This window comes from Amphibalanus amphitrite, unplaced genomic scaffold, assembly GCF_019059575.1.
Source record: "Amphibalanus amphitrite isolate SeventyFive unplaced genomic scaffold, NRLGWU_Aamphi_draft 000211F_arrow, whole genome shotgun sequence".
In the NCBI taxonomy this organism is placed as follows: Eukaryota; Metazoa; Arthropoda; class Thecostraca; order Balanomorpha; family Balanidae; genus Amphibalanus; species Amphibalanus amphitrite.
The window spans coordinates 792,732-807,228 of NW_024881706.1; the positions used below are offsets into that span (position 1 = coordinate 792,732).

Consider the following 14,497-nt stretch of genomic DNA (forward strand, 5'->3'; position numbering starts at 1 on the left):
GGGTTAAGGATCGGCGTCACCCCAGCGGTACACCTCTGGGAAAGCCACCTGCATGTAGCCGGGCGTCGACTCGGGCAGCGGATTCTCCCAGTCGACTTTCGGCATCGGTAGGCGAAGGAGCGCGGCACGAGCGGTACCCCGACGGCCAATGTCTTCGGGACTTTCAGTGCTCGCTGTGCGGCCCGCAGACGGCACCACCAGAAACGCCGCCAGCTGCAGCACCGACTCCCTTATCGTTGCCGAACTCTCGGCCAAGCATCTAGTTTTTTTCTCTCACACCACCGTAACAACACGCTAAGCGCTTAGCACTGTGCTAACTGCGTGGCGTTGTTGAGAAAGAGAAACGAAAAACCTCGCGACACCAAAGAGGCGCTAAGCGCCGTCATCGTGCACGTGCTGGGTGATTTGCAAGACATCTCCGGTGCGCGCGTGCAGTCACGTCCGCGGCCGTAAATCCACCGTCGTCGTTGATGAAGGGGATTTGATGAAGTAAACTGATATTTTTAAGTTGTTCAAGTATGCGTCGAAAGTGTCGTTTTGTACCTAAATATTATTGGGCAAAATAGATATTATTCGCTTCACACCGATTTTGTCCTCGGATACCTGCCTCTCCCTGTATACATTTAGAAATAGCTGTCGGCGTTTATGACATGACAGGACACAGTCCGAAGATGACATGACTGGATAATGTTCGCGTTTATAGGTGACGTCACGAACGATACATGATCACCGGACAGTTACATCTGCGCAAGTGATAGATCACCGGACAGAGTCCTTTCCAGTAGCATCACAGGACGGTCGATACGGCGGTGACGGCCGGCGGTCGTCAGCTGCTCGTCGTCAGGCCGTCGGCGTACTGGAAGGCGGCGCTCTGCTCGTACTCGCACATGTCCAGCGCCACCTCGACCGACTCGCGGACGACGCGCGCCTGGTCGCCGCCGTACTCCGAGAGCAGCTGCAGACACTCGGGCGTGCCGATGGCGCCCAGCGCCTCGGCGCACTCGTGACGAACCTGGCGGAGGACGGGTGGGAAGTGAGAGAGGGCAGGCCGGGCCGCCGTAGTCGGACACATCCACCAATATACATAGGCATACTACGGGTAGGCATACTAAGTGGGCCGATAGACTGCACCGGATGAGGCGGTTCACATTTGTATCAGCACAACGCATATTTCTGGAAAGTCATCGTGTGATGACGGATGATGGATTCAAGTTCACGTTGATTGGGATTTAACAACATTCCAAAGCCATACAGACCCCCAGCAGCGCAAAAATCAGGCGCAATGACATGCACGTAAAACGGTTGAATCAGCATGACTCATCACGACCCCTGCTACTTCCAGACCTCGCGTCACGCCCGCCCGATGAGCTCACCATGTCGCTCTCGTGCTGGTCTCGCAGGCTGGTCTCGAGCTGTTTGGTGGCGGCCGGGTGCGCCACCTGACCCAGCACGTAGGCTATCTCGTGTCGGAACAGGGCGCTGCCGCACCGCAGACCTGACGGCGGGACACAGGCGGGCGTCAGGGCACAGGCGGGCGTCAGGGCACGGGACAGCGGCAAACCGAAACCGTGCTTCGTCATAAAGCATCCATGCACATCTAAACTGAACCACGTACCTCAAGAAAGACGTAGGCGGTGTTTAATTGCTAAACACAACGCAAACGTTAGGCTTGACAGCATCCTTCCGAGTCGCCGGCAGCCAGTGAACCACAATCTCCCCCAGACTGATACCCCCTGTCAGTCACCCACCGTCACCCAGCGCTGTTGCCCTCCTGTCTTCCTCACCCCTCCCCTCCTCCCAGCCACCCACTGTCGGACAGGGACGCTCTCAGCGCCGCCCCAGCTATCCCCCCCCCCTCAGTCACCCACCGTCGGCCAGGGCTGTGACGCTCTCGGCGTCGCCGCGGTTCCTCAGCGTGAACATGGCGCGGTAACGCTCGAACAGCGGCACGCTGTCGTCGAGCAAAGTGGCGCGCAGCTGGGCGCAGCTCAGCTGGCTCGGCTCGTCGGCAGGAGGCGCCGGGTCCACGGACGCGTACGGGTTCTCACTGAGACGCTCCTTGCGGCTCTGAAGACGGCGAGAGCACGAGTCAGAATGACGGGCTACGTGCTTGACGTGTATTTTAATGAGGAAAAAGATCCGTGCGCCATTTCGAGAAGCATTATGAAAGATCGGGAAACGAACTTTATCACAGCTAGAGCTTAGCGTTAGGAGGAATGGAATTCGTCTACAATTTACATAAAATAGACGAATGCTCCTTGACAACGATATCTATTATCTACATAGCTAGCTGGGAAACGGCGATGACCGGCGGCCGTCAAACGACGGTCAAAACTCGTCGCAGTCATATTTTTAATGCACTCTTGTCGGAACGTCTGTAAGCTGAGTATCCTTCACACCGGTCTTACCTGTTCGTCCTGGAGCCACTTTATCCGCCGGACGGCCAGCTGACAGGTCTCGGCCACCTCCGGAGTGGGGTCCGAGCACAGGCGCGTCAGCACCGGCAGCGCGGAGGGGTCACCGATGGCGCCCATCGCCTCGCCTGGCGGACACGCCCAGCAAAGTGTCAGCCAACCACAGGTGCCTCTGGGATTTCTTCAACGAAACCTGTTGGGAATCTACAGAGTAAGACTGAGTGCGCGATGATGATGATTTGGGAAGATTTGCGCCCGGACTGCGGCGGTTATCGGCGGACAGAATACCGGAACTGCAGTCTGCAAGTGATTGCTAAATGAAAATATAACGTAGCCAAGCATTGATATGTTCTGATCGAACAGATACTACCTAAATTTGTCAGAAAAGGTTCGCGGTCCCCTCAGATGACCGTGCGATGGCCCCCACTGACCGGCCTCGTGTCGGACCATGGGGTTCTCGGCGGTGTTCTCCAGGACGGTGGTGAGCACGGGCAGCGCGGCCCGGTCGCCCATCTGGCCCAGGCAGTAGGCCAGCTCGTGTTTCAGCAGCGCCGACTCGTCCGAGAAGGCCTCGCTGATGAGCTGCACCGACTGCGCGCCCGGCAGGTTGCGCAGCGTGAAGAGCGCGCGGAACCGCTCCTTGAGCGGCCGGGCCGGGTCGCGCAGCACGGCGCCGATGGCGCGCAGCTGCTCTGGGGTGGCCAGCGGGGCCGCGGGCGCGCTGCCCGCTGAGGGCACCTCGTCGATCTTCATTGTGAGGGTCTGTGGATGCCAGAAGGTGATCAGTGACCTGCATGTTCTATTGGATGAAAATAATCTACAGACTGCAAGCTGAAGGCATTGAGCATAAAAATGAGTTACCTACCCAGAAAATAATATTTTGGAAAGCTTGAAAGGCTTTTATTTTCATGCCAATGCCAATTAATGCAGCACACTCTCATGTCCTGATTGTCATTGGTTTTGATGTCCAGTGTCTCAAAATTATATATAAGCTTGGGTGTCAAAGGCAATACCTCACCAAAAATGGGGATAAGAGGGTGGAAAATCGTGAGAAAGATAAGATCCAAAAAGAGAGGGAAAAGGATTAATAGCATAAATTTACACACATGGGTGGTACAGGAAGTAGGGTAGGAAGTAAAGTATAACAACCATCCACTGGAACTTCTGACTGGGTGCTGCTGCCTGGTGCATTGGCTGCTGCTGTCTGGTGTGCTGCCTGCCTGGTGTACGCCCTGCACGCTGCATCTCTGCATGCTACTACAGCACACGCCACCTGGTTGGAAGTACTGCTAGTCCGCACCCATCCTGTCCTAGATTCGTCACCTGCTTCTTGCCTGAGTTCGCTCCAGCTACTTGTCCTACCTGAGCTGCTCTGCGCCAGGCCTGTGGGCTTTGATTTATACCCCGGCTATTTTTGTGTTTGTGTGTGTACGTTGCATGGTGTTTTGTATCTGTTGCTTGGCTGCTTGAATTCTTCTATTGATATCTGTCTCAACTCTCATTTGCATCCTCTGAGGAAGCTAATATGGCTAAGCGCAAGAGCAGTGTGGCGAAAAAGGATAAGGGTGATGGTTCCGGCGGTGTTGGGTCCGCCTCTGGATCCCCCAAGGGGGACTCAGCGGAGGATGCATGCATGACTTGCTCCAATGATGCTGGTAATGAGGCTATCGGTTGTGACAAGTGTAAGATGTGGGTACACAACTCTGAGATGTGTTCGGGGCTTCCCCAAAACCTGCTAGATGCTATCAAGGAGTATGGTGGGAGAGGGATTAATTTTGTGTGCACGAAGTGCAGGATTCAGACTGAAACTGATGGCTCATCAACTGGTGGTACTCAACCCCTTGTGATTGAGCTAGTCAATCAGATTTTCCAGCAGATGAAGGGGCTGTGCAGCGCGGTGCAGAATCTCACGGACCGAGTGACAGAACTGGCCTCTAGACCTGCTCCTGCTCCAGTCCCAGCCCAAGCTCCAGCACCTCTTCCAAGTGCTACTGACTCAGCCTCCAAACCCAATCCTGCCTACCAAACTGCCATCCGGAAAGAAATTCAGGAGATGAACGAAAGAGAGAAAAGACGCTCTTCTATCATAGTAAAGGGTCTTCCTGCCAGCTCACCCAGAGACTTCACACAAAAGTTCTCCCAACTCACTCAGAGTGTCATGGACATCTCAGTTACTCTTTCAGATGTGACAGCTATCCCTGGTCATTCCAACATTTTCAGAGCTAAGCTCCTGAACGATGAAGTGCGCAAGCGGGTCCTAGACAATTCAAAGACACTGAGGGGGACAGACTACCATGGCGTCTACATCTCACGAGACCTGACATACGCCCAGAGGGCTGAGCTGTTTGCCCGTAGACAAGCCAGGCGAGAAGAGGCCAATGGACAGCCTCATGTTTCCGCCCCTCAGGCCCCACCCAGGACAGAGACCAACGCCCAGGGTGGCACCCCTTCTGCTGACCCGGGAAACTCCCTTCGTGCTTAGACACTCCTACAGGGGCATTCCACGTCAAATCAAACACCGAAATCCGTCATCCCCTTCGATTTTTCTGAAAATTTGTAGGCAGACTGGGCATGGTTTAAAACTGAGTTACGTATAATATTTTCGAAATTTGATAACGCATCGCTGAGATATAGCTCATCGAATATAGCGAAAAATGCCACACATCAATTTTTTAAATGGCTATAACTCTGGTTCCTTTTCTGGTATCAAAATGATATTAACAGGGTCTTATAGGCAATTGATAAGGCTTTGATTTTTAATTATAAAATTAAATTGAAGTGACCTTGAAATGCATTTGACCTTGAATTAAAACAGAAAAATTTAAATAGCAAAAAACACGTCACCTTCGATTTGGGTAATTTTTACATATTATGTCCGTCACAATGTTCCTAACCATCTGTGAAAAAATTGGAGTGGGCCATTCATAACTTTCGCGGCAAACGCCGTTTTCATGCATCAACATTACGCAACCGCGCGTGACCTTGAAAGACAGAGTCAAGACATGCTTGCTTGTGTACACTTTCTGAAATGAATGATTGCTGATTAGTGATATCCCAAACTCTGCGAGAATGGAAATGCATAGTCATCGTAGTCAAGCAGTCACGTTCCATAGTAAAAGTGTCTCAGGCAAACGGTATTTTGCGGTGAATTTTGAGCCGTGTGGAAATGCATCATGAAGTAAATTCAACGAAAACATTATCACGCAACGATATCTTCACGTCTTTTGATCTTCACTATCCGAAAGAACATACATTTTTTAGTATGTATGGGGAATTTCTACTTAATCCAATAATAAATATGGCAGTTAGAGGCCTGCTAAGTCGCCGGCTGAGGCGGGCTCGGCCGATGCGGGAAACGCAGCAATCACAATTTTGTGTTTACACGTTCATATTTCAATTGTTTACCAACCGATTTTCAAAATTCTTTCACCATAAGATTGCCTGTACATTTCTTAGTCTTCTCACAAAATTTGACGCGAATCGAACGTAATCAGCGGTAGGGAGCGCGATGTAAAGACGGAACCGTTCCGTTCCGTCCCGGCACAGTCTACAATTCAGGCGGCGCGTAGCGGTCGGCGCCGGCTGCCGAGTCGCCGCGTCGCTGCGGCGACAGGATGTTCACTTTACACCGCTATTACTAGAACAGTTGTGAACCGATTTTCTTATTGCTTGCACGATGAGATGTCCAATTCAATTCTTGACAGGTAGCCATAATTAATTTGGCAATAATCTTATGAGATATTGGCGAAAAACAGGAGGGGTGGGCGAAATTCGCTCTTCCCCCTCCACTGCGCGTGCTAACATACGTTTGCATATGTGCAATTTTCTTCAAAACTTATGAATGGCCCACTCCAATTTTTTCACAGGTTGTTAAGAATATGGTAGGCAATAAAATACATGAAAATGAGCCAAATCGAAGGTGACGTGTTTTTTGCTATTTCAATATTTGTGAGTTAAGCAAATTTCAAGGTCATATATTTAAGTAGGTGCAATTATAAACAAATGCTTAAGAAATTACCTAAACAGTAAGGTTTATTTCATTCAAATCAAACAAGTACAACCAAAGTTATGGTCGCTCAAAAATATAAAGATGCAACATTTTGTAAAAATTGGATGCCCTATATTTAGAAGACCTGTGGTCAGAATGTGCAAAAAAACATCAATGTAATGTCCGGTGCCACACAGGAACTCGCTCACAAATTTATAATGAAATCGCTGATGGTAAGGTGCAAAACAGCCGATTTTTGTTCGATTTGACGTGGAATGCCCCTACAGTGAATCAGCCCAGACTTAGTGCCACAACAGTTTTAAAAATCGTGCATGTTAATATAAATGGCCTGTCATCAAAGCTCCACCTTTTAAACCACACTGCAACCGTAGACCGATGGGATATAATTTGTGTTACTGAGACCCACTTGTTACCCAAAATAGCTGACTCCTTTGTAACAATCCCTGGTTACAGTCTTCTGAGAAATGACACTGCAGGAAGCGTCGCCAAACACGGTGTATGTGTATACATAGCAGAACACATTATGACTGACTCCCTTTGCAGACCCCTACCAAACACGCTGTCAGTGCACCTTACCGCATACAATGTGTATTGTCTTCTTGTATACCGACCTCCTTCGTACTCGATTGTTTCAAACAACTCAGTTCTAAGCCTCATCAATGACTTTTGCTCGGACGGAGAGGTCATACTACTTGGTGACTTCAACCTTCCCTCGATCAACTGGCTTTCTGACCCTCCGACAGCATCCAATGCTACCGACCACTCCTTCTTGGACGCATTCTCCTCGCTTGGACTACACCAGTGGGTACGAGAACCTACCTTCCCGAGGTCCGGAAACATACTAGACCTCGTCCTCACCTCTGAGTCAGATCGAATTGGGCAGGTAGAAGTTCTCCCTCCTATCCCTGGGTGTGACCACAGCCCCACCAAGTTTGAATATGCCTTCTCTCTGGATGTACCAGACGCTAGTATGACTACCGGTGCCAAGCACAAGCATTGGTTTAAAGGTAATTATATTGCGATATCCTCCCACTTAGCCTCTATTGATTGGGACTTTGAATTGGCCCATTTAGACGCAGATAGCTCCTTTAAACGTTTTGCTGGTATCCTTCAGCAACTTACCGATGAATTTGTACCAGTGATACCAAAGCGTGGTGATGACAATCCCCCTTGGCTCAAGCGGCCTCCAAACAGTTTGATCAACCAAAGACACTCAGCTTGGTTGCATTATAAGAACGTCAGGTCGCGTCTTGGTCGTCGCTCTAGCGAGTCATTTGCCGCATATTCTGCCTTTAAGTCTGTCAACAACCGTTACCGGAGCTTTGCGGTTTCTCGCCAGGCAGAGTATGAGGAGAACCTCTTCCTTCAATCCAAAGACAATCCCAAGGCTATACATACTTACATTCGTCGGAAGAAGGTGGGTCGACCCTCAGTCGGTCCAATCAGACTCCAGTCAGGACAGCTCACCGACGCACCCGGTGAGATGGTCGAGGTGTTTGCTTCCTCGTTTGCCTCCGTGTACTCGTCGGTCGCCCCTCCCAATCCTCGTCCCTACCAACGTGCTGATTGTGTCATTGACCCCATTTCATTCTCGATTGAGTCCATTCTCAAAGCCCTGCACTCTTTAGATTGCAGCTCTTCTATGGGACCTGACAATCTGCATCCCCTGCTGCTGAACAAGTGTGCCCCACACATCGCTTACCCTCTGTGCACTATCTTCACCCGCTCTTTAGCAGAGGGGGTTGTGCCTGACGACTGGAAGCGTTCAGCAGTTATTCCTATTTTTAAGAAAGGACCACGCTACGATCCGCTTAACTATCGTCCCATTAGCTTAACCTCTGTTTGTGGCAAAACCCTAGAACGCATCATTGCTGATCACCTCACTGTGTTCTTGGAGAACAATGACATTCTATCTCCTAACCAATTTGGATTTCGTTCCGGCAGATCCACAATGGACCAGTTACTACTCGTGTATGACCATGTGTCAAAATGTGTTGACGAGGGAGGCGTTATAGACGTAATCTTGTTCGACTTTAGCAAGGCCTTTGATGTCGTCGTTCATAGCATATTGATATCCAAGCTGAAATGCATAGGGGTTGATGGTAACATATTACATTGGATACATTCTTTTCTGACTTCCCGCCATATGAGAGTAAGTATTAATGGTGTGCTGAGCAAGACAAGAGAGGTACTGAGTGGCGTGCCGCAAGGATCCGTTTTGGGCCCTCTGCTCTTTTTTATATATATTAACAGCGTTGGCGCACAGCTCGCATGTAATTACAAAATTTTTGCTGATGATCTCAAAGTGTATGCCTGTGTTAATCACCCTACTTCGTCCACAGCTTTACGCCAAGCAGATGTGCAACGTGATATTGACGAGCTCCACTTTACAGCTGACTCGTGGGGACTGCATATGAATGTGGCAAAGTGTGTTGTACTGCGTTTCCCTAGATCCTCATCGAAACTACCTGTCCCAACCTACATCCTCAATGGCAATCACATCCCACACGCTTCTTCGGCTAAGGACTTGGGAGTCTTGGTAGACACGGACCTGAAGTTTCATGACCATGTCAGATCAGTCACTCACAGGGCAGGCGGGCTAGCATACAGTTTTCTAAAGTCGACGGTGTGCCGGTCCCCCAAGTTTATGCTTTTTCTCTTAACCACACATATACGCCCCGTTATTGAATATTGTTCTTGCGTCTGGAACACCGGATATGTCCAGGACCTTAAGCTACTGGAAAGTGTGCAGCGAAGATGGACTAAACGCATCTCCGGTATGCAGTCCTTATCCTATGGTGACAGACTGAGAGCCCTAAACCTCTACTCGGTCCAGGGAAGGCTGCTCCGTGCTGACCTCATTCAATGCTGGAAAATTTTTCATGGTAAGTCGATCATCAAGCCAGCTGACTTGTTCTTACAGCCTCCTCAATCTCGGACCCGAGGTCACTGCTACAAAATTTTTCCCTCGACCTTGCGAACCGATGTAAGGAAGCGCTCGTTCTCTCGTAGGTGTATATCTGTATGGAACTCTCTCTCTGCGGAAGCTGTATGCGCGGACAATGTATCGCGATTTAAAGGAAAACTAGACAGTGAACTGAATGACTCATTGTACTGTTTCTCGTAATGGCTGATACCATGTCTTACTGTCTCATCTTAGGAAACTAGTATATGCTACATGTCAATTACTGTTGTGAGGCGCACATTTCCAGACAGTTTATTTATGATTGTGCTCATAGGACATTCCAGCACTACTGTTTGGCGCGCCTTATGTTTCTGGGGTTCCGTAGTCCACTCCCTGCCTCAACTTCCTAAATTGCCATTCCCTCACAGTCGGACATTGGAACCCAACCAGGTAAGTAAACCAGGTAAGCACACAAATGTTTTTCACTGTAAAATTGTGAGTGGAAATGGCTCTCAAAATTGAGGGTCAGAGTGAATAATTATTTTCATTAGTATGTCGTTTCCCACCCAAAGAAACATCTCAATCTCAGGGACGCCGGTGAAAACAGGGCGCAGGACTCCGGAGGGCATATTAGTCACGTGACATTTAGGACTTCTCCCCTCCGTGGGCCTTCTACATACATGCTAAACGTCACGTGTGAATATCACGAACCTTGATTAAATCGCCCCACGCGCCCTGTTTTCACCATCGTCCGATCTCAGACAGTCTGTACTCTGTGTCAGTTGTTATATAACTCCTATCAAAGATGTTTCATGCCTTGCACGTTACCAGCAGCATACTCTTGAACCATTTAAGTTGTAGAATAAAGTCTGAGGTTGCATCAGCCCTTAGCAACATCCTGAGAACTGCCAGAAATTTGTGAAATAAAAACATAAGGGAGAAAATACACCATTATTTTATTGGCCGAAAAAATGTGATCCAAATGATGTGACAAGGACAAGACCTGGTACCATACTGACAGACAGTTGACTCATGATAAACTAGGAAGGATTTCTCAGAAAAATATCTTATTCTATACATTACTAAGCAAATAATAAGCACCAACTAGATAGCACACATACTCACCAAAGGACACCACCCATGTAAAAGGGAATCCCCGCGGCGAATACGGACGATCACGATGACGGAAGACATCCAATTTATTGTTTTAGAAATGTAATGACGTAATGAAAAGTTGGAAAACAGATGAAAGGTTTTTGAATTCCTTAGTATTAAAAACGTGCCTATCTTGCATGCATGACGGCAAAACTTGCTATTTTAACTTTCATTAACTTTTCTCATCTCGATGAACTCTCGATGCCAAATACCTATATTCAAAGGGGTCAGACAGCACAGTGTGATTTGCCGAGCTCATGACGTCAAATAACCGAATCATGTGCTTTGAAGTGATACTGCGAATTTGAGACGTAACCGACGTAAACAAACAAACGCCTGTATCTCTACACGCGGCGGGCCGGGCGGCTTGTAAAGTGCGAGGAGGGTGGTAGATTAAGCAAGATAAAAGAATAAAATGGGAAATAACAAAATAAGGGTGGTCATAGTTTCGACTGAAGCAAGTAGCATCACCGGAAAAATAATGCGGCTTCGACACTAATTCACACTTAGCACTGGCCACTGCCAACTGATTGCCGTTTCAGTTTCGGTTTTGATTATATAGTTGACCCAAATTGAAATCAATTATCTTATGAAGGTTATGACCACACTTTCTTGCAGGCCCTGGCAGTTGACTTTGTCAAACTCATCATCATAAATTGGACTGTATAGGCCTATAATCCAACTGGTTGTCTTGAGTCGTGCAATAACGATATTGCTCTATCATTAATTTCAAAGCTGCTGCTTATTTCAATTATGCGTCAAAGAATTCAAGCCAAAAAACAGACAACACCAAAGGTAAACATATCTTATTTTTTTATTACATCTCATTTTCATGTATGAGATGTGTGCTCAATGCTGCTGTTAAATTTATGGAGATATTGCTGATATGCTTTGATAGCCTCAATATAAATATCTTGCTTTTTCAGCCCTTGCCAGCACCACCGAAAAGCTGTGAGAAGTACAAGAAGGTGTCTCCTGTAATTGACACAGGTAGGTGAGGTCACCTTAATGCTTCAAGATCACAGCAGTTGCAATCACCTGGTTGTGTAAAATAAGTTTTCATTTATTCTTCATGCACATGATAATCTAGGATCATTGCATGTTTCATCAATTTCAAAAGTCTTTGATGTGCAGTTGTTGTGTGCCTTCTTCATTTGTCAGTAACCCAGGTTAGTCTGTATTCAGTGGCAGGTGGTGGCTAGGGGTGTTGTCTGTGCGGCCGTTTTCCATCCCCTGACTCCCGTTCACCGCAGGTCCGAACGTCCGTAAGCGGCAGGCGGCGCTGGAGCTGATCAAGCAGTACTACCACGTGCGCGCCGACGAGCTGTTCCGGCGCATCAAGGCGGCCACGCTGGTCACACTGGTGGTGGAGGTGGCGCGCCTCCAGCAGGAGGTGGGCTCCGCCGGACCGCCCCCGCCGCCGGCGCACAAGGACGCCGACCATGAGAAGCGCGCCGATCTGCAGAGGTGAGGGCGGTCCCGGGCGCAGATCGGCGCTCCTGGCACCCACTGCCGCTACCTCATATGAGCTGAATGTTTGTGATCTGTTGTCAGTTGTCACGCGCTCAACCGCCCGCTCAGCTCCCTGTGGTTCGCTCAGCTTCCCCACCCGCTGTTCCCTCCCGTTCAGCTCCCTCTGGTTGCCGACAGTCTGGTGGAGGGCACCGGCGAGCTGTCACTCTCGGCCGGGGACGCTCCGGCCGCCCCGGCGCCGCCCTCCATCGACGACCAGCCGTACCTGCTGCTCGACGTGCGCGAGCGGGCCGACTTCGAGCGCGAGCACATCGTGACGGCGCGCCACTACCCGGCCGCTCGGCTGGCGCGCACCATGAACTACGAGACGGCCGAGATGTGGCGCTACAAGCGCTCCCCGGACGCGCTGGTGGTCGTCTATGACGAGGACGAGGCTACTGCCCAGCGTTGCGCCACCACGCTTGCCCAGCGCGGCTACGACAACGTGTTCATTCTCAGCGGTGGGCTCAAGGTACGAACGGTGGTACAGGCGGGAAGGGTGATATGGGGGGCGACAGTCTGCTGGGTCTGGGTGCCGGATACTGTACGGAATCAGGGTGACGCTGGCCTTGCGCATTGGAAAAAGTATTTTATGCATTGAGCTATACCATATTACACACTGCGGGTTCTTTTGGAAGCCACATAGTACCTATCACTGTCAGAGGACTCGGATTATGTGTATGTACTACAATCACAAAAACGAATTATTGATGTTTAATTTTCATTTTTCCATCAGGTGGCTCGTAGGAAGTTCCCGCAGAGCCTGCTTAACTCTGGTACGTGTTGTTTTCCGTCAGGTGGCTCGGAGGAAGTTCCCGCAGGGCCTGCTGACCTCCGGTGACCGGGATCGGTTCACTGCCGCCGATATCGAGGCTCTGAGCGTGGCGCTGGACACGTTCTACACTACCATCGGTCAGTGAGGGGGAGAGGAAATCCGTCCGGGCACAGCTGGACGTGTATGGGCTGGATTACAGGGGCTATCGTGAATATGTGGCGGAGAGCGATGTTTATCCATTGCCACGCTTTCCGGTATTAGTAGATAGAGCATAAGAATACACAACAGCTTGTGGGTGAGCTGTGACATTTGCTTGTTTTTTCATTACTTTACCATCAGCCATTCATATACTTTACTTTTGGCCATATTATATGCGGTATTACTTTCCTATAAGTTATTCGGCCCGTTCGTACTGTTCTTTCATCCGCGTGTCGGCATCGTACCCTCCCACCATAGCAGGACCGTCCACCCTGTGTAGTGTATATCCTGCCGTACCGCTGACGCCCCTCCGTTCACACAGAGTCGCCGCGGGGCGCCGCCAGCAGTCGGTCCACACGCTCCGTGCACTCCTCGGACCTGCGTGCGGCCCGGCCGGCCACCAAATCCACCACCATGGACGGGCCGCGCTGGAAGCTGTAGCGCGGACGGACGCGGCGGCCGGAGGCACTGCGAATGGTCGCGCTCCACCAGACAACTGAGACTGAGCTGCGAGGTATGGGGCAAAACTATCGGGATCTCGCTGGTGAGAAGGCTCGCGAGAGCAAGGATACGAGATCGGTGGGCTGTCGCGGCTGTGTGAGAGCGAGCTGTTGGAGCGACGTCCCAGTTATCGTTGGGACGAACTCTGTGTTCATTTTGTTGGCTTTTCGCCTCATTTCAGGGGCGGGACATTCAGAGAAGTTACCAATCGGGGTTCCCCGCGACACGTTTTCAGTGCAGCGGGGTGATATCGGTCGCATGGACCGACTCTGATCTTGACATTGGTTGGATGGTGAGACGCTACACAACACTTCACAATCCATGGGCACACGTCCTATCCACGGACACATTTACCCATCCATACACACACATCGACTCCGTCCACAAATCAAGATACTGACGCAGAGTCACACCAAAACCAAACACTGAATCCCGACACCCACATTGACTTCATTTTTGTAATACCGTAAAGTGGGGCTATTTGAGACAGTGGGGCTATTTGAGACGGTATTTAAAATCGCTATAAAATGAAGAGCGTTTGATTTTTATGTGATATTTTTGCTCAGGAAGGTGTGGAATCGAGCAGTAAATTCGCCTGAGCAAAAATTAAGCAAAAATTTCAAACGGTTTTTATTTTATAACGATTTTAAATACTGTCTCAAATAGCCCCACTGTCTCAAATAGCCCCACCTTACGGTACACTGACTGACCATCCACAGACGCGCGCACGGGTTCCGTCCACACATACGCCGACTCCGTCCAGTAACGCTCAGTCTGACTGGGCGGCTCATCCACATACTACCGCCCGTAGTGGTCTATTCCCAGGGAAAGTCAGGCCGATAATCGTGCCTCGTGGTGTTGTTTGGCACCGGGCGCCCAAATCCATCTGTGAATGGTGGCGAATCTGCCGGTCTGGCCGTGGCTGAAGCGGACCGAGACCTGAGGCCACTGTGACTGTGATGTTTGATCTCAACGTTTGTACATTCTCAGTGCGAATCTAGTCAATACAGTGAAACGTTCTCAGGGCT

The 14,497-nt window shown here is 49.9% G+C and overlaps 2 protein-coding genes across 11 annotated transcripts; one reads left to right on the plus strand and one right to left on the minus strand.

The window, feature by feature from the left end:
• Positions 1–630: 630 nt before the first annotated feature.
• Positions 631–10,703, minus strand: LOC122385190 (deoxyhypusine hydroxylase-like). 5 transcript variants are annotated; one of them, XM_043373290.1, is made up of 7 exons: positions 10,454–10,703; positions 10,040–10,233; positions 2,846–3,176; positions 2,409–2,542; positions 1,869–2,067; positions 1,374–1,495; positions 631–1,012 (listed from the first exon to the last, which is right to left on the minus strand). In XM_043373290.1, exons 3-7 carry the CDS (start codon positions 3,165–3,167, stop codon positions 827–829), a joined length of 963 nt encoding a protein of 320 aa, XP_043229225.1. In that variant the 5' UTR covers positions 3,168–3,176; positions 10,040–10,233; positions 10,454–10,703; the 3' UTR covers positions 631–826. The 5 variants fall into 5 exon arrangements, with proteins under 5 accessions (XP_043229225.1, XP_043229224.1, XP_043229226.1 ...); XM_043373289.1 differs by lacking the exon at positions 10,040–10,233 and having other exon boundaries at positions 10,454–10,702; XM_043373291.1 differs by lacking the exon at positions 10,040–10,233 and having other exon boundaries at positions 10,430–10,459.
• A 102-nt stretch (positions 10,704–10,805) lies between these two features.
• LOC122385192 (centrosomal protein of 41 kDa-like) lies at positions 10,806–14,492 on the plus strand. 6 transcript variants are annotated; one of them, XM_043373293.1, is made up of 7 exons: positions 10,806–10,857; positions 11,102–11,278; positions 11,410–11,473; positions 11,737–11,950; positions 12,134–12,467; positions 12,793–12,907; positions 13,291–14,492. In XM_043373293.1, the coding sequence occupies exons 2-7, from the start codon at positions 11,237–11,239 to the stop codon at positions 13,407–13,409; spliced, it is 888 nt and encodes a 295-aa protein (XP_043229228.1). In that variant the 5' UTR covers positions 10,806–10,857; positions 11,102–11,236; the 3' UTR covers positions 13,410–14,492. The 6 variants fall into 6 exon arrangements, with proteins under 6 accessions (XP_043229228.1, XP_043229230.1, XP_043229229.1 ...); XM_043373295.1 differs by having other exon boundaries at positions 10,814–10,852; XM_043373294.1 differs by having other exon boundaries at positions 10,844–10,880.
• The last annotated feature ends 5 nt before the right edge of the window (positions 14,493–14,497 follow it).